The sequence below is a fragment of the Oncorhynchus keta genome, chromosome 6, assembly GCF_023373465.1.
Source record: "Oncorhynchus keta strain PuntledgeMale-10-30-2019 chromosome 6, Oket_V2, whole genome shotgun sequence".
Classification (NCBI taxonomy): domain Eukaryota; kingdom Metazoa; phylum Chordata; class Actinopteri; order Salmoniformes; family Salmonidae; genus Oncorhynchus; species Oncorhynchus keta.
The window spans coordinates 39,169,777-39,193,183 of record NC_068426.1 but is presented as its reverse complement, the minus strand read 5'-3'; the positions used below and the strand labels follow the sequence as shown (position 1 = coordinate 39,193,183).

Below are 23,407 nucleotides of genomic sequence, written 5' to 3'. Positions count from 1 at the left end.
ACCATCAGCAACAGACTAGAAGGCATGCCATTAAAAAGGGTTACAGTATCACTCAAACTCAGAATTCACTGGGGGAACCCTTCTAGGGGGGTCCGGGAGCATGCCCCCCCAGAAATAAATGTTCAAAATGTACAGCTCTCATTGCAGCACTTCTATCCAGTGTTTTTTCATGACATGAGATATTTCTATTTCACTCCATAAATGCTTCGTGCAGATGAAATCTCTGATATCCATGCAATGGCACGACTTAGGATCAGAGAGGATACAGTTTCCAAAGAGTGTGAGGACGATGAAGTAGACCGAGGAGAACATTCCCCGTCGCACGCCCCCCTGAGACTCAATGCCATGATACATTACTGCATTCCAATCCTCGCCAGTCAGAATCTGACGTTGATCATAGAGAGATGAAGAACACGCAAATTATTCATCATAAATTAACAAAATATTGAGTTAATCCTGCAGCATCAAAAGTTCAGCCGTTAATGACTTTCAAAAGTCTAACACAGGCTAATAGAAAGATGAGTCATTTGGAGACAAAGAGTAGACCGCTACATTTCACTAATTACAAACTATCTTTGTTCAACACACAATTCTTTCAACTAGTCCAACATTCCAAAGGACACAGCTCCAAAGTGAAAGTTGGGTAAATAAAAGGACAGAAGTAGAGACAGGATGTACCTGGAAGACGGTGAGAATGGCCGCCGGGAAGGTATCGAAGTTGGTCGTCGGCGTCTCCTCTTCGAAATTAAACCTTGGAGAAAGAACAATGAAACACATCGAGTCACACTGAAGACATCTGGCTTGAGAGTTGACAGAGGACGTTCAGAATCAGATACATTGGCTTCCATCCAGGTTCCATCCAGGTTGGAGTGTAGTGACCCTAGTGGTCACAGCAGATGAAATGGGATAGATTGGATATGCTACACCAACCCTGATTTACTGAAAGTCTGCCAACTGACATCAACTGACATACTCTTTGAAGTAAAACCTGCTCTAACTAACTCAACAACAGCTTTCCATTAGGACAGTATTATGTGCATATATGTGCCTCCCCAATGCGAGGTTCCAAGGCTTCAGGTGAGGATTGGCCTATAGGAGATGGTTATGAAGGTTGTTTTATATGACAGTCATGAAGTAATACAGAGCCATGGAACAACAGGAGACACAAGTCACCAGGAAGGAAGCCACACAAGTCACCAGGGAGGGAGCCACACAAGTCACCAGGGAGGGAGCCACACAAGTCACCAGGGAGGGAGCCACACAAGTCACCAGGGATGGAGCCACACAAGTCACCAGGGAGGGAGCCACACAAGTCACCAGGGAGGGAGCCACACAAGTCACCAGGGAGGGAGCCACACAAGTCACCAGGGAGGGAGCCACACAAGTCACCAGGGAGGGAGCCACACAAGTCACCAGGGAGGGAGCCACACAAGTCACCAGGGAGGGAGCCACACAAGTCACCAGGGAGGGAGCCACACAAGTCACCAGGGAGGGAGCCACATAAGTCCACAGCTCCAACCTTCTCATCACTCCTGGTGTGACGCCTGAACTATCTCCATGGTATAGTGCAGAGAAACAGACAAGGATTGGGTGTCCCAACAGGCACCTTATTCATTTTCCATCAATAGTAGTGTACTAGAATAAAAATAGGTTTTCATTTGGGACGCACCCAGAGAACGAGGACAGGTAGAAGAGACCTGAGCATCCGAGGCCCAGAGAACGAGGACAGGTAGAAGAGACCTGAGCATCCGAGGCCCAGAGAACGAGGACAGGTAGAAGAGACCTGAGCATCCGAGGCCCAGAGAACGAGGACAGGTAGAAGAGACCTGAGCATCCGAGGCCCAGAGAACGAGGACAGGTAGAAGAGACCTGAGCATCCGAGGCCCAGAGAACAAGGACAGGTAGAAGAGACCTGAGCATCCGAGGCCCAGAGAACGAGGACAGGTAGAAGAGACCTGAGCATCCGAGGCCCAGAGAACGAGGACAGGTAGAAGAGACCTGAGCCTCCGAGGCCCAGAGAACGAGGACAGGTAGAAGAGACCTGAGCCTCCGAGGCCCAGAGAACGAGGACAGGTAGAAGAGACCTGAGCCTCCGAGGCCCAGAGAACGAGGACAGGTAGAAGAGACCTGAGCATCCGAGGCCCAGAGAATGAGGACAGGTAGAAGAGACCTGAGCATCCGAGGTAGTTTTGGAGTCTATTTTTCATGTTCTGTTTTCCTCTGCTGTGTGACAGTAGCTGTGACTATAGCTATGAACTATAATAGAACATAATAATATATATATAATATAATAGAACATACACGTATCAATGTCTTCTGAAGCCCCCATTGATGTATGACCACAAGCTTTCACATAACAAGACTGGTCCAACTTCTCCATGACAAGCAACACAAAACAAGACCGGTCCAACTTCTCCATGACAAGCAACACAAAACAAGACCGGTCCAACTTCTCCATGACAAGCAACACAAAACAAGACCGGTCCAACTTCTCCATGACAAGCAACACAAAACAAGACCGGTCCAACTTCTCCATGACAAGCAACACAAAACAAGACCGGTCCAACTTCTCCATGACAAGCAACACAAAACAAGACCGGTCCAACTTCTCCATGACAAGCAACACAAATCAAGACCGGTCCAACTTCTCCATGACAAGCAACACAAAACAAGACCGGTCCAACTTCTCCATGACAAGCAACACAAATCAAGACCGGTCCAACTTCTCCATGTCAAGCAACACAAAACAAGACCGGTCCAACTTCTCCATGTCAAGCAACACAAATCTCAGTGGAATAGAGGCTGAAACAGATACATTTAAATTGATGAAATAAACCATATAGATTGTCAGAAAAGGAAACAAGCTCAAGTATTTTAAAATGTATCCTGCTGTCACTTTAACCCTGATTACACAACTGCCACCAGTATCACATTCATTGATTGGTGCAGATACTGACCTTGTCATATTAAGTGTATATTATCGTGTGTATTTATTCTATTTTTAGGTGTACTTTATTATTTATCTTGTGTATTTCTTTATATGACGTAGTATAACCAACCTGTTAAGGAAGAGATTGCAAATGTTTCACTGTACTGTTTACACCTGCTGTATCCTGTGACAAATTAAACCCCGATTTTATATTTGATTCTAAACTTTGTGTACACAAATCAAATCAAATTTTATTTGTCACATACACATGGTTAGCAGATGTTAATGCGAGTGTAGCGAAATGCTTGTGCTTCTAGTTACGACAATGCAGTGATAACCAACAAGTAATCTAACTAACAATTCCAAAACTACTGTCTTATACACAGTGTAAGGGGATAAAGAATATGTACATAAGGATATATGAATGAGTGATGGTACAGAGCAGCATACAGTAGATGGTATCGAGTACAGTATATACATATGAGATGAGTATGTAGACAAAGTAAACAAAGTGGCATAGTTAAAGTGGCTAGTGATACATGTATTACATAAGGATGCAGTCGATGATGTAGAGTACAGTATATACGTATGCATATGAGATGAATAATGTAGGGTAAGTAACATTATATAAGGTAGCATTGTTTAAAGTGGCTAGTGATATATTTACATAATTTCCCATCAATCCCATTATTAAAGTGGCTGGAGTTGGGTCAGTGTCAATGACAGTGTGTTGGCAGCAGCCACTCAATGTTAGTGGTGGCTGTTTAACAGTCTGATGGCCTTGAGATAGAAGCTGTTTTTCAGTCTCTCTGTCCCAGCTTTGATGCACCTGTACTGACCTCGCCTTCTGGATGATAGCGGGGTGAACAGGCAGTGGCTCGGGTGGTTGATGTCCTTGATGATCTTTATGGCCTTCCTGTAACATCGGGTGGTGTAGGTGTCCTGGAGGGCAGGTAGTTTGCCCCCGGTGATGCGTTGTGCAGACCTCACTACCCTCTGGAGAGCCTTACGGTTGAGGGCGGAGCAGTTGCCGTACCAGGCGGTGATACAGCCCGCCAGGATGCTCTCGATTGTGCATCTGTAGAAGTTTGTGAGTGCTTTTGGTGACAAGCCGAATTTCTTCAGCCTCCTGAGGTTGAAGAGGCGCTGCTGCGCCTTCTTCACGACGCTGTCAGTGTGGGTGGACCAATTCAGTTTGTCTGTGATGTGTATGCCGAGGAACTTAAAACTTGCTACCCTCTCCACTACTGTTCCATCGATGTGGATAGGGGGGTGTTCCCTCTGCTGTTTCCTGAAGTCCACAATCATCTCCTTAGTTTTGTTGACGTTGAGTGTGAGGTTATGCTGAATCACATGTGAATCACATGTTGTGATTCACTGTAGCAGCAAACACATTCACAAGGTTATCCAGGTCAGTTGCATGACCTTACCAATCCCACGCACACAAAAGGAAAAATGCTCTATCAAGTCGTCAACCCCATGCTCAAAGGACTCCCTGCCCTTTGAGGAACAAACCTGACAAAAACCTGAGTCTCTCCAAACTGAAGAAGACGTGACGAAGTGAGAGAAGGAAAGGTACAACGGTGGGGTGTATCCCACAGAACAAGAAGAAAACACCAACGGATGCTACCTATGACACTATGACCATTCACTGCTAACACAGTAAAACACTGACCATCCCCTGCGACCAACTGGTCATGTGTCTACATTTTATACAGTACATGTGTGCAGAGTCAGACAAGATGCACATTTTCAAAGGAGTGCTGTTTATCAAACAGTATCGTCAATGGTTTAACAATGAAAACACTGTTGACTGACTGACCTTGGCACCTGCAAAAGCCGTTACATACAGGCATATGAGTGTCATTTGAGATGGGCATTCAGGTTGTCGCTTTCCCCTTACCCTTTGAACGATCGGAAGTTCTGACCAGGTTGCACGATAACCCCAATGACTTATTATAAATGGATTACTAGATAGACTTGCAATGTACACTTAAGAAATTGCTGTGGTAGAGACAGTCCTGGAACCCTTTGAGCAGGTCACTGTGTAGCACAAACTCCCGTAGCCCTCCAAGGTGGGAGCCCATGATCTTTGGGGAGCCCCATTCTTTAGGTTTAGGTTTATTGGTTGGGGTGCCCCCGGAGGTCGGGCCCCCCAGATAGCATAGGTTTAGGTTTATTGGTTGGGGGGCCCCGGAGGTCGGGCCCCCCAGATAGCATAGGTTTAGGTTTATTGGTTGGGGGGCCCCGGAGGTCGGGCCCCCCAGATAGCATAGGTTTAGGTTTATTGGTTTGGGGGGCCCCGGAGGTCGGGCCCCCCAGATAGCATATGAACATATTATAAGTCATAAAATAAATGTGTAGAATTACAGGAAATGTACTTTGAAAGTTCAACATTTTCTCTCAGCATCATGACAAAATGTGTAGAATAGCAGGAAATGTACTTTGAAAGTTCAACATTTTCTCTCAGCATCATGACAAAATGTGTAGAATAGCAGGAAATGTACTTTGAAAGTTCAACATTTTCTCTCAGCATCATGACAAAATGTGTAGAATAGCAGGAAATGTACTTTGAAAGTTCAACATTTTCTCTCAGCATCATGACAAAATGTGTAGAATAGCAGGAAATTAGCTCAGATATGCTTGAAAGTTGAGACAATCGTTGTCCGGCAGGGACACTGTATTTTTATTTGTAAAATAAATGATTTTGTTGCATTATTTGATCTTCAAATGTATTTTGGGGGGAATTTTATAAGGGAAAATATTTGTTTTGGGAATTTTTTTAATACTTTCAATATTATTAAGTTCCATGTCTCCTCTATGCCCGTAAATGCCCTTGTCTGGAGCAAAGGATCCCAATTGTAAATCTCCAAAAAAAGTGTTTAAAATTCTAAAAACTGCAGATAATGGATATTAACTGAAAAAAGATCTTATGTAGTTTCTTGCAATAGCCCTCTGTGACTTATTTCTCTCAAAACTGCGATTCCAAAGAAATGTGTCCAGAGATTTGGTGAACTCTGTCAGACTTGTCAAAAATCCTAAATGAAACAGGAATGAGCAGGGCCAGCTATACCATAAGGACCCCTTATTCATGTCTCTACATTTAATCATGTTCTCAATACATGCCACAAAGTTCTCTACTTTTGATAGATTTAAACAAACGAAATTGGAATCAGCATGGTCATAACCATAAACTGTCAACTCCATCTGCCTGATAGAATATGATTTTCGGTCCAACTATGTTACATTTAATTAGGTTTTAGAGTCAAAGCAACTACCGTGTATACACCTTGAATGAAGAAGAAAAATGCTATTTTTGTCAACTCTGTAAGATTTGTGTCTAACTTCAGCTATGTTTTTATTGGGGATTTTCAAATGAATCATTTTCCATATTCTATAAATGTTTGAATTAAACTTGTATTTTTTTAGAGGCAAAAATATATGTATGTTCTGAGTATCTGTTTTCAACTCTGTCACTGTCAAAATGTATTGGTCAATATTCTGAACAAATATTTGTATCACTGTTCGGCAACATATGCTTAAACAACTGAAGTATTTGTTGTGCCAGAACTAAGGGACAGCTTTATAAATGTAGTTTTATGTTCGAAATCTAGAATTACATACCAAAATGCTAACGAAATTAGCCCTGGAACATTTTATAGTGCTATGAAGAAGAAAAAAGGTGTTTGGAGATTTGTATTACATATTTGAATAATATAATGTTAGAATTAAACTATCAAGGCCTTTAAACATTTGTTGGACAATAATTGTACAAATGAAAATACCTTTCAGGGGGTCTGACAGAGTTGATATAAAGTTAGTTGCATTTTACGAAACAAAATATATAATAATTAGGAGGTTGTTCCTCTAAATAGCTGATACTTTGGTCTATCAAAATACATATTTCAAATGCTGTTAATATTTAGACAAATATTTGTATGAATTTGTTTGAGACTGTCCCGTCTTTCAAGAATACCTGAGCTATGAACAGCAAAATTTTCTCTCAGCCTCATGGCAACATTTGTAAAATAGCCTGAGATAAGCTATAATTCTGCACGTTTCTCTCTACCCTTGCTCGGACCTGCGATACGCCCCTGATGGAAGAGCATCAGAATGGAAGTGATGGCGTGAGGACAAAGCAGTAGAGGAGCGGTTGGATTGGGAAGAGGGCAAATATGGTTACCACAGCAACCAGCTTTATAAATGACTCCTGATATACCCTGCTTAGAGAAGTGGTGGTGGTGGTGGTGGTGGTGTGTGTGTGTGTGTGTGTGTTTGTGTGTGTGCGAGAGATAGTAAGTGTAGGGGTGGTAAGTTCAATCAGCTGGATTGTCCACCCGCAAATATGTAGCCGTGGTCTTTTCCATCGTTCCCCCTTTCTCTCTCTTGGTTGGCAAGATGAACCTAGGCTGCACACCGGAGGAAGTGCTCTGGGGCCGATGTGCAGACCTCCACAGTGTTTACTCTGATAATAGGGATTTGATGTTGTTTCGCTCCCACAAGGCATCTTCAGGCACTTCATTTAATCAATCCTCAAACAGAAGCTTGTGAGAGCAGGCTCTGACACAACGTGATGTGCATCTGGCTCTGCTCTGTGGAGAAAGAGAGGAATATGCTCTAGTTTAACACAGGAAGGGATACAGAGTGCGGCAACAGTCCTCTAGACTAGAGTATTTCCCAAAAGCATGTAAGGAATATGATATGTAGCACACCTATAAGGTAGCAAGGTAGCCTAGAGATTAAGAGCGTAGGGCCAGAAACCAAAAGGTCACTGGTTTGAATCCCTGAGCCGAAGAGGTCATAGGCACTTAACTGTAATTGCTCCTGTAAGTTGCTCTGAAGAGTGTCTGCTGAAATGACCCTAAAAATATAGAACACCATCTCTATCTAATAGAGGAGGTAATAATCAGATGTTAATATGAAAAAAAAATAATTCCAACTGCATTATCTTTTTAAAAATCTTATCTTTCTGTCCTACCCATTGTTCGTATTAGCATTTGATTTGAGCTTCTCACATATCCCCTGCTAGTGGTGATGTCCTGCAGACATTCACATCTCTGCAGAGCAGGAGACTGCTCTCTCAAATGCTTTACTTTCCCTTCCTCCATGGATTTTACTGAGAGATTTGTCTGGGGTTGGCTGATAGAGGTGCAACTGCTGCAGTGTATAATCGCCTCAATCATTAGCTGTCCGAGTATAGATATTGAAGTCTGTTTATGCCTTGTCTCTGTCTCCCAGGTGTTTTTACATGGAGTCGGGACACAGGTGGATAGCATAAGACAAGAACACTGGATCCAGAGTCATCCATTAACGGAAAAAACAAGTCGTTTCGTGCAACAGCCCTCTGCGACTTTAACCTTTTTCCTAATATCTCTAACGGTCGCCCCCAGCGTGAGTTTTTTTAATGAAAGTGATGTCAAACTGCACTCACTGTTCCAAAATGGGATTGTTACACAACGGGACAGTTAACCCACGCTGCCTTCAAACCAAGGCAGTTAACCCACGCTGCCTTCAAACCAAGGCAGTTAACCCACGCTGCCTTCAAACCAAGGCAGTTAACCCACGCTGCCTTCAAACCAAGGCAGTTAACCCACGCTGCCTTCAAACCAAGGTAGTTAACCCACGCTGCCTTCAAACCAAGGCAGTTAACCCACGCTGCCTTCAAACCAAGGCAGTTAACTCACGCTGCCTTCAAACCAAGGCAGTTAACTCACGCTGCCTTCAAACCGAGGCAGTTAACTCACACTGCCTTCAAACCAAGGCATGCTGCCTGCTAATTATCTATATCTTATCTCTATCTTCAACTTGTCAATTTCTAATAATTTTCTAACAAGTTTTATTTTCAAACAACATTGTGTTCCACCTCCTCATTAATTCACAGGAAGTAGCCCATTTCACTGTTGTGGACTATTTATGTTTGAGGCTTTACTGGGTCGGACAGACTTCTCTCTTCGACAAGTGCCAAAGCACTTCCCCAGTGTTTCCCCAGATCAATTATGTAGACATTTGTGCATCTCTAGTCAGGAGGCCTTGCACAAACTTTTCCCCCTGGCACATTTTCTGGCTGGCGCCCGCATTGCCTTCGTTGTTGTTGGACTTTGGACATGTGTGCGTTCCAATCTAAGTAAGTGCCTTATTTTCTGTATATTGTGTTGTCTTTTCTGCTGTAGCATACTGCATGTACAGTGACTTCGGAAGGTATTCAGACCCCTTGAATTTTTCCACATTGTGTTACGTTACAGTCTTATTCAAAAATGTATTAAATAGTTTTCCCCCCTCAACAATCCACACACAACACCCCATAATGACAAAGCAAAAACAGTTTTTGGGGAAAATTTAGCAAAAAAAAAAATTTAAAAAATTTGAAATATGACATTTACATAAGGATTCAGACCCTTTACTCAATACTTTGTTGAAGCACCTTTGGCAGCGACTTTAGCATTGAGTCATCTTGGGTATGACGCTACAAGCTTAGCACATCAGTATTTGGGGAGTTTCTCCCATTCTTCTCTGCAGATCCTCTCAAGCTCTGTCAGGTTGGATGGGGAGCGTTGCAGCACAGCTATTTTCAGGTCTCTCCAGAGATGTTAGATCAAGTTCAGATCCCGGCTCTGACTGGGCCAAGCGGACTTATGTTCCTTTTACTGAGGAGTGACTTCTGTCTGGCCATTCTACCATAAAGGCCTGATTGGTGGAGTGCTGCAGAGATGGTTGTCCTTCTGGAAGGTTCTTCCATCTCCACAGAGAAACTATAGAGCTCTGTCAGAGTGACCATCGGGTTCTTGTTCACCTCCCTGCCCAAGGCCATTCTCCCCCGAATACTCAGTTTGGCCAGGCGGCAAGCTCTAGAAAGAGTCTTGGTGGTTCCAAACTTCTTCCATTTAAGAATGATGGAGGCCACTGTGTTCTTGGGGACCTTCAATGCTGAATACATTTTTTGGTACCCTTCCCCAGATCTGTGCCTCGTCACAATCCTGTCTCGGATCTCTACAGACAATTCCTTGGACTTCATTGGTTGATTTTTGCTCTGACATGCACCGTCAACTGTGGGACATTATATAGACAAGTGTATGGCTTTCCAAATCATGTCCAATCAATTGAATTTACCACGGTGGACTACAATCAAGTTGTAGAAACATCACAAGGATGATCAATGGAAACAGGATGCAGCTGAGCTCAATTTCGAGTCTCATAGCAAAGGGTCTGATTACTGATGTAAATAAGTTATTTCTGTTTTGTATTTTTAATACATTTGCAAAAATGTTTTAAAAACATTTTTTATCGCTTTGTCATTATGGGGTATTGTGTGTAGATTGCTGAGGACATTTTTTCATTTAGTCCATTTCCGTTTTTATTTTTATTTAGCTCATAAACTTCTCCTGTGTTTGTCCCCCATTTATTGATAAATCCCCCACAATAGTAATATTTCCTGCATCATATCCCCCCACAATACATTCAGCCATTTCTACTTCCCATAGACTTGACACCCCCTCACAAATTAAATGAACACCCCGACAAACCCCCTAAAATAGTTTAAACAATACAGTATCTGGCGACTCTGTTCAGCTTTTGCGCTACGGTTAGGCAAAGCAGTAGGCATGCATTTGTATTGTATTTTTCAGGCAATGGGCGCAGCCATCTTTGACTTAGTTTATTTGCGTCTTATATTGAATGGCATTCTGGGATTAGGGAGATTTCGCTTGTCAAACATGGCTGCCATCGTAAATAGTTTAGCTGCTGTTAGCTTAGCAGACACGCATCTCATTTCTAAACAATGTTTCTCCCTTATGCTCACAAGAGATGTGGTATATTGTAAACAGGTCTGGCTGTTAGGTCACTTAAACTTCTGTTTAGTTTTTTTGTCAGCACAACCTGTTATTTAGACTGGTTTATGGATGAGTTTAGTCAGCACAACCTGTTATTTAGACTGGTTTATGGATGAGTTTAGTCAGCACAACCTGTTATTTAGACTGGTTTATGGATGAGTTTAGTCAGCACAACCTGTTATTTAGACTGGTTTATGGATGAGTTTAGTCAGCACAACCTGTTATTTAGACTGGTTTATGGATGAGTTTAGTCAGCACAACCTGTTATTTAGACTGGTTTATGGATGAGTTTAGTCAGCACAACCTGTTATTTAGACTGGTTTATGGATGAGTTTAGTCAGCACAACCTGTTATTTAGACTGGTTTATGGATGAGTTTAGTCAACACAACCTGTTATTTAGACTGGTTTATGGATGAGTTTAGTCAGCACAACCTGTTATTTAGACTGGTTTATGGATGAGTTTTACCTGTTATTTCTGGTTTATGGATGAGTTTAGTCAGCACAACCTGTTATTTAGACTGGTTTATGGATGAGTTTAGTCAGCACAACCTGTTATTTAGACTGGTTTATGGATGAGTTTAGTCAGCACAACCTGTTGTTTAGACTGGTTTATGGATGACTTTAGTCAGCACAACCTGTTATTTAGACTGGTTTATGGATGAGTTTAGTCAGCACAACCTGTTATTTAGACTGGTTTATGGATGAGTTTAGTCAGCACAACCTGTTGTTTAGACTGGTTTATGGATGACTTTAGTCAGCACAACCTGTTATTTAGACTGGTTTATGGATGAGTTTAGTAAGCACAACCTGTTATTTAGACTGGTTTATGGATGAGTTTAGTCAGCACAACCTGTTATTTAGACCGGTTTATGGAACGAGTTTGGCAGTGGATGTGTTCCGTGTGATGATTGGATGATGAAGATCGCATTCATCTTTTATAATAACAGGTGAACTTGAGGAATAAAGTTGTGAAGACCTTTATTTCCCATCAGTACAAAACATTGTTTAGATGCTTTTCAGACACATGTGTTTCATCACACGTTCTGTTGCTGCTGTTCCAATCACATGTTTGCGATGATACGCTGCGGGGGGCCACTCAACAACGACCCCAAATATCTGATCGTACGCGTCAAAGGGTTAAAGAATATTCTCAAATCGGTGATTCCTAAGATTTGGTCAACGACGTCAAATTTGTCTAAAATCCTAAATGAGTCAGGACTGAGCAGGGTCGGCTTTTAAATAAGGAGCCCATATTCATGTCTTTACAAGTTCTCTACTTTTGATAGATTTTAAACAAACAATAGTGGAATCACCATGGTCACAACCATACATCGAAGACTATTTATGCCTTGTCTCTGTCTACCATGCGGTTTTACACTGAGTTGGGACACAGGTGAATAGGAAAAGAAAAAAATGCATCAAGACTCATATCACATGATTACACGAGGCCCAACCGCTGAGCACCATGTGCACGTCATGGAGCGTTTTCACACAAATCCCATCAGCCCAGACTGTAGTGGCCATTATGACGGAACTGCCCAGTTTAAATTGATCATGGCACCATGGTAACACTCTCCCTTTGTCCCTTCAAACAACCCAATGGGAACGCAGCATCCGTCAATGCTGTCACTCTGGGAGATAGGTGAGGATCTGACACTGGAGTTTCCCTTCAGTGCACTTTACCTCTTACATGCTACAACGGAAACGATATAGCAGGTAAGGTCGCCCACCTTGACTCAAGGGAGACACAACAGCATTGGCCGCTGAGGTAAAAATCGAATGACAATGTAAACACTGTGTAAGAGACTAAAAAATGAGGAAGGTATGTTGACTGGCCTCTGGCCTAAATTATAAACCGTCCTACCTGATGGTGTGTTTGTGGCTGTCGACAGGCAGAGCTGAGTTGAAGCCAGGGCTTTGATTAATACAGCATAGCACAGATCAGGAGCTGTCATTGTCAGCCGAAGACATGGGGTTTTACACAGCCTTGTATCAAAGCTACACCGCTGCGGCAATGTGTCTGACACCACTGCACTGCTGAGCCAATGTGTCTGACACCACTGCACTGCTGGGCAATGTGTCTGACACCACTGCACTGCTGAGCCAATGTGCACTGCTGGGCAATGTGTCTGACACCAGTCCCTGCTGGGCCAATGTGCACTGCTGGGCAATGTGTCTGACACCACTGCACTGCTGAGCCAATGTGCACTGCTGGGCAATGTGTCTGACACCAGTCCCTGCTGGGCCAGGGACTAGAGAAAGAGGGGTATGGACTTGGGGACGGTTCGGGGTGTGTGTGTGTGTATGTGTATGTGTATGTGTATGTGTGTGTGTGTGTGTGTGTGTGTGTGTGTGTGTGTGTGTGTGTGTGTGTGTGTGTGTGTGTGTGTGTGTGTGTGTGTGTGTGTGTGTGTGTGTGTGTGTGTGTGTCTGTGTGTGTCTGTGTGTGTCTGTGTGTGTGTGTGTGTGTTGTGGAGGGAGATTGGGAAACAGGACCAGAGAGGAGTCAGGGGTGAAAAGTTAGGGGCCAAGGGTCAGGTTCCATGGAGGAGTGTGGAGGGAGATTAGGACACAGGACCAGAGAGGAGTCAGGGGTGAAAAGTTAGGGGCCAAGGGTCAGGTTCCATGGAGGAGTGTGGAGGGAGATTAGGAAACAGGACCAGAGAGGAGTCAGGGGTGAAAAGTTAGGGGCCAAGGGTCAGGTTCCATGGAGGAGTGTGGAGGGAGATTAGGAAACAGGACCAGAGAGGAGTCAGGGGTGAAAAGTTAGGGGCCAAGGGTCAGGTTCCATGGAGGAGTGTGGAGGGAGATTAGGACACAGGACCAGAGAGGAGTCAGGGGTGAAAAGTTAGGGGCCAAGGGTCAGGTTCCATGGAGGAGTGTGGAGGGAGATTAGGAAACAGGACCAGAGAGGAGTCAGGGGTGAAAAGTTAGGGGCCAAGGGTCAGGTTCCATGGAGGAGTGTGGAGGGAGATTAGGAAACAGGACCAGAGAGGAGTCAGGGGTGAAAAGTTAGGGGCCAAGGGTCAGGTTCCATGGAGGAGTGTGGAGGGAGATTAGGAAACAGGACCAGAGAGGAGACAGGGGTGAAAAGTTAGGGGCCAAGGGTCAGGTTCCATGGAGGAGTGTGGAGGGAATACTCACTGTCCTCCAAAAAGTTGCATGCCCAGCAGAGCAAAGACCACAATGAAGAGGAAGAGGAGGAAGAGCAAGCTGATAATGGACTTCATGGAGTTGAGCAGAGACACCACCAGGTTCCTCAGGGAGTTCCAGTACCTGGGGAAAACAGAGGGAAGAGAAAGGAAGAAGAGAAAGAAGAGAGAGAGAAAGAGAGAGGAATAGAAAGAGAGAGAAAGAGACAGAGAGATAGAGAGCGAAAGAGAGAGAGAGAGAAAGAGACACAGAGAGAGAGAAGGCGATAGTGAATGGACAGGGAGAAAAAAATGTCCTATATTGTTGTGAATCACAGGATTACTAATCTAGTGAATGACTGCTACCTAACTGTAGCTTTTTCCTACAGTCAAATAACCTAGTGTCCTCATGGGTGGAATGTTACTAATAGTTTTCATAATTTCATAATTAATACACTTTTTTTGTCATTTTTTTTGTTAGTCTTCTGTGATGAATATAAAGTGTAATATTGGGATTCAAACTCTAAATTGAATACCTTTCAACTCTATATCTGACATGGTACAGGAGTCTTCTGTTTTTTTGTGTGAGGTGTATACTTTTGTTTCAAAGTAGATTTGTTTAAGACTGTGTTTCTTACCAAGAAACACTGTGTGACCCTGATTTAGCCCACTAAAGGAAAAGTTTAATAGGATTATACAGACAGAGTGGGACAATATATGGTTATTGATGATTCTGAACGCATGTTGATATCCTGTATGAGTGTCCATGAAGTGAGTGCAAAGCGTGTGTCGGCCTATGTGTGGACTGTGTGTTCACTCACTTGGTAAACTTGAACAACCTGAGCAGACGAAGAGCCCTCAGGACACTAATGCCATAGGATGCCCCTGGTTTGATCATCGACCACACCACCTCAAGTATACTCCCTATTATCACCTGTGGAGACGAGGAGAGGAGAAAAGAGGGGGAGTGGAGAAAAGGGGAGGAGTGGAGAAAAGAGGAGAGGAGAAAAGAGGAGAGGAGAAAAGAGGAGAGGAGAAAAGAGGAAAGGAAAAAGAGGAGAGGAGAAAAGGGGAGGAGTGGAGAAAAGGGGAGGAGTGGAGAAAAGAGGAGAGGAGAAAAGAGGAGAGGAGAAAAGAGGAGAGGAGAAAAGAGGAGGAGTGGAGAAAAGAGGAGAGGAGAAAAGAGGAGAGGAGAGAAGAGGAGAGGAGAAAAGAGGAGAGGAGAAAATGAGAGGAGAGAAGAGGAGAGGAGAAAAGAGGAGAGGGGAAAAGAGGAGAGGAGAAAAGAGGAGAGGAGAAAAGAGGAGAGGAGAGAAGAGGAGGAGTGGAGAAAAGGGGAGGAGAGGAGAAAAGAGGAGAGGAGAAAAGAGGAGGAGTGGAGAAAAGAGGAGAGGAGAAAAGAGGAGAGGAGAGAAGAGGAGTGGAGAAAAGGGGAGGAGTGGAGAAAAGAGGAGAGGAGAAAAGAGGAGGAGTGGAGAAAAGAGGAGAGGAGAAAAGAGGAAAGGAGAGAAGAGGAGAGGAGAAAAGAGGAGAGGGGAAAAGAGGAGGAGTGGAGAAAAGGGGAAAGAACTACTGTAACAAAGTAGCTACTACTTGCTACTCGGACAGCAAATCACTGTCACTGTCAATGAATCAATTCAACATTTCATTCTCGTATTTAAAAAAAAATGGATCCAGTGGCCATGTGAGTCAGGTTAAGTTAGCATCTGAAATAGAGAATAATTAGCTCTTCAAGGTATTCCAAAGGCATTTATGGTGACTTACACCAAAGTCGAAGCAGTTGAAAGAGGAATGGAAGTAGTTCCTGGCTCCCAGGCCGTACATCTTCAGGCTCATCTCAGACAGAAACAGACCCAGGAACACAAACTCTGCCAGGTCTGGGGTTCCAGGGGGATGGAGAACACATGCAAGGCCATTATTGATTTAATTCGGCACCTACCGATAATCATCCATTCGATAGTGAATGTAAGTGTGAGCGTGTGTGTATATGCTTCTGTGTGTGTGTGTGTGTGTGTGTGCCTACTGACTACATGCACATACACATGTGTGTGACTTACACAGGGCGGTGGTGAGCCACTCGGGTTGGTCATAGTGGACGATGGCCACACACAGTGTGTTGAGCCCCACCAGGCAAAGGACTGTCCAGTAGAAGCTCTGGGCTTTGACCATGCGACGGATGAAGAAACGCATCCTCCTCTCCTTGCGGCGGAAGTAGGATGAGCTGTCCAGCTTCATGCTCTTCACGCTGGCCCGGCCAAACGGTGAGCCCGGGGGAACTAAGGGGAAGTAGGTAAAAGAGCGAAGTCATCACAGAAAGGTGTACAACGCCATCCATCGCGTCCCTTTTACAAAAGGGATTTCAAGTTCATCGGCATGATCATCATCATCATCATTATTATAATTATCATCATCGTCACCCTCATCCTCGCCATCATCGGCAAGTCTAGGGTGATTTGAACATTATATTACAATATATTTTGAAATAGTTTACAAAAAAAAAAAAGATATTCGCATTCAGCATTAAGTTTGTATCTCTGTATGTGAGGCGGAACCGTACAAGAATATTCAGGCTGTTTCAGGCTGTCATCAAACCCAGAAGCTCCACACTTAGACTCCGCCTCCTCTACATTCCACCCTGAATAAATCCCAGTCTTCTTTGCTGATTAAAGAACTTCACGGCTAAGACTAAAAAAGACTAAGGCTAAACATGTCTGAGACTAAGGAGAAAGTATCTAAAGAATCAGAAGGAAGAAGCCATAAAATAACTGGAACTTTCCACTCTGAAAAGGTATATGTTTTGCATTTCAAGGTTGTAATCTGCCTCAATGGGAGTGAGATCAGATCTCGAGACGACAATAAGAACAAGTGAAATGTTCGATTTGACTGCGTAATAATGCATGTATCCCCATGACAGTCATTTAGATGGAGAACAGCCACAGGAGGTTGTCAGGAGAGGAATCCAGCTGGCTCCGTTAATATGAATGCACTCAAATGGGTTATCAGTTATCATGCTTAGGAGCATTTCCCCCAAAGCCAAGCAATTACATATTTTCTTCTGTGCCGCGGTCTGAATTTAAATATTGAAATGAATTGAACTCTAATTCCAATATGCTGGAGGAATTTTACAGTATAATAAGAAAAGTTAATTACACCTATTTTCCCTCAAGGTGACATGCTACAAAGAATCAGTAAAACAAGCAAAATCTTCAAAAGAAAAACAGTTTCCTTGTATAACAGGTGTTGTTGTTTGTGTTAGTTTGTGTTACGTTCCAGAGAAAACGGTAAAATACATTGAGGCATAATAACAATGCATGATCAAAACATTTGAATAGGTCAAAGGTCAGCAGAGGGTGAAAACGAGACATACTACCAACAGCCTAGATATGGTGCAAGCTGTAAGGACAAGCTCAATAAGTTATTACGTAAAAGGTCAAGGGTCAGCCTTCCCAACAAAAATTGGGAGGTTGGCTCAGTCAGATACGGTCAAAGGTGGAGGTTGGGGTCAGTCCAGGGTTGCCAGGTCAAGCAAACATTTCTAGCCCAATGACCTATCAAAACCCAGCCACAAGGCAGCAACATAAAAGTTTCCACTTTTATCCAATAAACCCTTTTTCTATAATGTTATCAAGCGAATTAAGAAGGATTATCGGTGTGATTTGTAACGATGTAGGCTAAGAAGCAAAATGAGGTTTTCCATCAAAATAATAATGATTGTGAGCTTCAGACTATGTCACAAGAGAAAAGAGAATTTGCCCTTATTAAACCCGCCAGATCATTTCCCATCAACGGATGTCGATTTCACTGGTTTTGACTGCTACGATTAAGCAACAACGCCCAAGGTGTGGTACATAGCCAATATACCACGGCTAAGACTATACTGTTCTTTGGACACAGCCCTTATCCATGTTATATTGGCCATATACCACAAACTCCAGAGGTGCCTTACTGCTATTATAAACTGGTTACCAACATAAATAGAACAGTAAAATCTTTTTTCTGGTCATACCCGTGTTACACGGTCTGATATCCCATGGCTTTCAACCAATCAGCATTCCCTTTTGAGCATGTGCATAACTATGCTGAGCTAGGTTGCACTGGTTGTTTTCCAGTGCTTGTCATCATTATATCAGTTCTAGCGTGTTAATATATATATATATATATATATATATATATATATACATATATATATATATATATATATATATATATATATATATATATTTAAAATAAACTAAAAATTACCCAATTTTTCATGGTATCCAATTGCTGGTAGTTACTATCTTGTCTCATTGCTACAACTCCCGTACGGACTCGGGAGAGGCGAAGGCCGAAAGCCATGCGTCCTCCGAAACACAACCCAACCAAGCCGCACTGCTTCTTAACACACACACACACAGCCCCCCCCACCACTTACTCAGTAACAGCCTGCTCACTGCCTGATAATCAGCAGCAGCTGGTCCCAGTGAAATATATACATATATTTTTTAAGAGAAATGGCATGGCGGTCGCGGTACAATTTAGAAGTAGCCCATACACCCGCAACCCGCGACCAATAGATTTTCACCCGCGACATCGGATTTCAAAGTAGCCCAATTTGGCAAGAAAACCGCAGACATGGCAACCCTGGGTCAGTCAGACAGTTGAGTCTGGTCAGTCAGATAAGAGTAAAGGCCAGTTGAGTCTGGTCAGTCAGACAGTTGAGTCTGGTCAGTCAGACAGTTGAGTCTGGTCAGTCAGATAAGAGAACTTGACAGTTGAGTCTGGTCAGTCAGATACGTCAGTACAGGACAGTTGAGTCTGGTCAGTCAGACAGTTGAGTCTGGTCAGTCAGATAAGAGAACTTGACAGTTGAGTCTGGTCAGTCAGACAGTTGAGTCTGGTCAGTCAGATAAGAGAACAGGACAGTTGAGTCTGGTCAGTCAGACAGTTGAGTCTGGTCAGTCAGATAAGAGTACAGGCCAGTTGAGTCTTACCAACAGAGGACATGTCAGTGAAGTGATCGTCTCCCTCCTCAGCACCGATCAGCTCATTCTTATTCTTCTTGACCTTGCCTCGCTTCAACACTGCACACACACAGCACAGCACAGCAGAGAGGCAGGAGTAAGGATGTGTACACACACATACACAAATACATGCAGGCACGCAAACACACTCACAAACACGTATGCATGCACAAACACACACAGCCCCCCTGTGTGGGCTAGTTGGATGCTATGAATAGTGGGCATCAATCACATTTTTCATTCTCCGATTCTGCCTTCCGCTTCAATTCATGCAGCCTTGGAATGAAAAACGTCCGCTCATGAATGTGATCATCACGTGACCTTGAATGTCACAAAAGATGGGGCTTTTCTGAGACTTGCAGCCCTTTTAGAATGTAGAGGTCTTCCTCAATGCTCTGCTCTGAGGCCAAATCAGCTCTGCTTATCTTCTTGAGCAGTAGCTCAACAAACTGGAGAGTTATGAGTCAATTGTGAAACAGAGAGAACTGATATTGTGTTAAGTAGAACGATGGGCAGATTGAGAATGCTTCAACATTTGTATCTTCTCCTATAAATCCATAATTTCTCTCCATCCCTTTAAGCTATACTGGCTCTGTCAGAAATGTTTGGCATTCTGGCCAATGCCCTCACCTGCCCTTCAACATAATTTAGTAAAAACAACATTTTTAGCTCTAACAACACATTGAGGGGCATTTCTCTGGCAGTGAGCTCAATCATTTTCATCCCCAGCATGTAACTAATGTATTAAATGAAGGAAGGCAGGTACTGTCATTTAGACAAGTGGTACTGTCATCTAACCTGAGAAGTGTGTGTGCGTGTGTCTGTGTACATGCATGATTGTGTGTGTGTGTGTGTGTGTGTGTGCGCATGTATTGTACAACCCTAATCCAATCAAGACATCCCTCTAAATCCCCCTAATTAACCCTGGCTCCCACACCAGACCTAATTGGATGAGATTATGGGCCTATCACAACATAAGGCTATAGGGGGCTGGGTGGAGCGACAGCAGGGACATGACTGCACTCCAGCTGGAGCAGAGACAACCGCCCATGTCGGAGAGAAGAGGAAAGAATAAGAAAAGAGAGAGAGAGAGAGAGAAGGGAAATAGAGAGAGAACGAGGAGAGAACCGCCCATGACACAGAAGAGGAAAAAGGGGAGTGGAAGAGGAAGTGGGAGTGGAAGAGGAGAGTGAGAGAGAGAGAGAGAGAGAGAGAGAGAGAGAGAGAGAGAGAGAGAGAGAGAGAGAGAGAGAGAGAGAGAGAGAGAGAAAGACCAAATAGAGAGAGAAAAGACTGACAAACAAGATTTAGTGAAGGGACAGCAGACACCAGAATGAGACAAGCACCTCATTAAAGCAGTCTTCCTGGACCTTAGTAATTACTCACTGATACTCTATCACATTGTAACAGTGTAGCAAACCCTATAACCCAGGTGAAAGAGAACCAGACCACATTCATGGAACCCTGAATATGGCATAAATCGAATTGAGCGATTTATACACCACAGAAAGACATGGTGCAAAATCGTCAGGATCTGAAAATGGAGGGCGAGGCAAGTTCATGGAAATTGTGAATCATACCTGATTGTGCCTTTTTTACCATAAGGTACCATGGTAGCCCAGTAGGGTACCATGGTAAAGCAGGCCACAGTTTAGCCCTCCAGCCCTCTTTTCACCTGGGAGGTTCTGTTTCCTCTTGTACCACGCACCGTCCAGAGGGGACTTCTCCTCCGCGTTCTCATCCTCCTCCGCCAGCAGCACCTCCTCTGGAACAGGAGAGGACAGGGTTATACACACACATACACACACCAACTGTACATACCTGTGAATACCTGTCACCATCCTAACAACATAAACTGAGTAAATCAAACATTATGAACACCTTCCCAATACTGAGTTCCACCCCCCCCCACCCCCCAAATGATAACCAAGTGTCAGGTAAGACTAAATCAACAATTTAATCAACATATTGTGTTCCTTCAAAGAAGTGGAGGTGAGCCTGACCTGCCTTGCATATCCACTCCAGGTACCCCGTCAGCTCTCTCTCTATCTGCTGCTGTCTCCTCAGCTTCAGAAAGTCCTGCCTCTTCTCCACACGCTCTCTCTCTTTAGCAAACTCCCTGTGAACACACACGCACGCACAGAAGCACATACACACAGACACACACCCTTTAAACTGACATGTTAATACACTGGTTCATTTCTGTGCTCCACTCCATCCACATCGACGGGCCTGTAGACGAGCAGGTCGAGAGCTTCGAGTTCCTCGGTGTCGTGAAGAAGGCACAACAATGCCTCTTCCCCCCTCAGGAGGCTGAAAAAGATTTGTCATGGGCCATCAGATCCTCTAATAGTTCTACAGCTGCACCATTTAGAGCATCTTGACTGGCTGTATATCACAGCTTGGTATGGAAACTGCTTGGCATCCGACCGCCTGGTCATTCTATAAATAATGGGGCCAATGTGTGACATTGGGATCAACATTTCCACATGTGTACTTAGAGGAATAATACCAGTGAATATACGCAAAATTGACCCATAACTCCACCTATACAATACCATAGCCCTAGGACCCACTCGCTTGTTTGTAATTCTCAGGGACCTCATGTTATACAATTGTATAATTGATATAATTGTACATAAGGCCTAATATAGAACCCCTCCATCCCCACATAAAGCATGAAAAGGTTCGCTAGCCAGCTATTTGTCGTCCTTAACGTAGGAGACTCTGCTAGCTAGCCAACAGCTAACAGCTAGCCAACGTCTACTGAATAGAACTCAACAACCCGGTCGCATTCACAGGTAGTATCACATTTTCATTTCATTACAGTACAACGGTTTGATTTGTTTGATCGTAGCTAGCTACATAGCTAGCTACATAGCCGTCTTTGTTTCAAAGATAATTGTGTAGTCTAGAGCGATTTCCTAGGTTAGCTAGCCAGCTATTGTCATTCTTTTAACTCAACGTAACGTAAACAACACTGCTAGCTAGCCAGCTAGCCCCGAATAGCAGCACTGTAGAAATTATTACACTCAACGGAACGACTTGATTAGTGTAGTGTCAACAACGCAGCTACTGCCAGCTAGCCTACTTTAGCAGTACTGTATCATTTTAATCATTTTAGTCAATAAGATTCTTGCTACGTAAGCTTAACTTTCTGAACATTCGAGACGTGTAGTCCGCTTGTCATTCAATTTCCTTGCATTAGCGTAGCCTTTTCTGTAGCCTGTCAACTATGTGTCTGTCTATCCCTGTTCTCTCCTCTCTGCACAGACCATACAAACGCTCCACACCGCGTGGCGCGACCACCCTAACCTGGTGGTCCCAGCGCGTACGACCCACGTGGAGTTCCAGGTCTCTGGTAGCCTCTGGAACTGCCAATCTGCGGCCAACAAGGCAGAGTTCATCTCAGCCTATGCCTCCCTCCAGTCCCTTGACTTCTTGGCACTGACGGAAACATGGATCACCACAGATAACACTGCTACTCCTACTGCTCTCTCCTCGTCCGCCCACGTGTTCTCGCACACCCGAGAGCTTCTGGTCAGCGGGGTGGTGGCACCGGGATCCTCATCTCTCCCAAGTGGTCTTTCTCTCTTTCTCCCCTTACCCATCTGTCTATTGCCTCCTTTGAATTCCATGCTGTCACAGTTACCAGCCCTTTCAAGCTTAACATCCTTATCATTTATCGCCCTCCAGGTTCCCTCGGAGAGTTCATCAATGAGCTTGATGCCTTGATAAGCTCCTTTCCTGAGGACGGCTCACCTCTCACAGTTCTGGGCGACTTTAACCTCCCCACGTCTACCTTTGACTCATTCCTCTCTGCCTCCTTCTTTCCACTCCTCTCCTCTTTTGACCTCACCCTCTCACCTTCCCCCTACTCACAAGGCAGGCAATACGCTTGACCTCATCTTTACTAGATGCTGTTCTTCCACTAACCTCATTGCAACTCCCCTCCAAGTCTCCGACCACTACCTTGTATCCTTTTCCCTCTCGCTCTCATCCAACACTTCCCACACTGCCCCTACTCGGATGGTATCGCGCCGTCCCAACCTTCGCTCTCTCTCCCCCGCTTCTCTCTCCTCTTCCATCCTATCTTCTCTTCCCTCTGCTCAAACTTTCTCCAACCTATCTCCTGATTCTGCCTCCTCAACCCTCCTCTCCTCCCTTACTGCATCCTTTGACTCCCTATGTCCCCTATCCTCCAGGCCGGCTCGGTCCTCCCCTCCCGCTCCGTGGCTCGACGACTCATTGCGAGCTCACAGAACAGGGCTCCGGGCAGCCGAGCGGAAATGGAGGAAAACTCGCCTCCCTGCGGACCTGGCATCCTTTCACTCCCTCCTCTCTACATTTTCCTCCTCTGTCTCTGCTGCTAAAGCCACTTTCTACCATTCTAAATTCCAAGCATCTGCCTCTAACCCTAGGAAGCTCTTTGCCACCTTCTCCTCCCTCCTGAATCCCCCCCTCCCTCCTCCCTCTCTGCAGATGACTTCGTCAACCATTTTGAAATGAAGGTCGAT

The 23,407-nt window shown here is 44.2% G+C and overlaps 1 protein-coding gene across 1 annotated transcript in view; it reads right to left on the bottom strand.

Annotated features, from left to right (window-relative positions):
* Nucleotides 1-23,407, bottom strand: part of LOC118385587 (voltage-dependent N-type calcium channel subunit alpha-1B-like) — a 226,882-nt gene that overhangs the window by 72,096 nt on the left and 131,379 nt on the right. The window contains exons 7-15 of the mRNA XM_052521481.1: nucleotides 20,894-21,009; nucleotides 20,566-20,655; nucleotides 18,861-18,950; nucleotides 15,945-16,163; nucleotides 15,652-15,764; nucleotides 14,709-14,821; nucleotides 13,901-14,032; nucleotides 679-751; nucleotides 267-384 (exon numbers count right to left, since the gene is read on the bottom strand). Coding sequence (XP_052377441.1) covers nucleotides 267-384; nucleotides 679-751; nucleotides 13,901-14,032; nucleotides 14,709-14,821; nucleotides 15,652-15,764; nucleotides 15,945-16,163; nucleotides 18,861-18,950; nucleotides 20,566-20,655; nucleotides 20,894-21,009 — 1,064 coding nt within the window. The remainder of the gene's footprint in view (nucleotides 1-266; nucleotides 385-678; nucleotides 752-13,900; nucleotides 14,033-14,708; nucleotides 14,822-15,651; nucleotides 15,765-15,944; nucleotides 16,164-18,860; nucleotides 18,951-20,565; nucleotides 20,656-20,893; nucleotides 21,010-23,407) is intronic.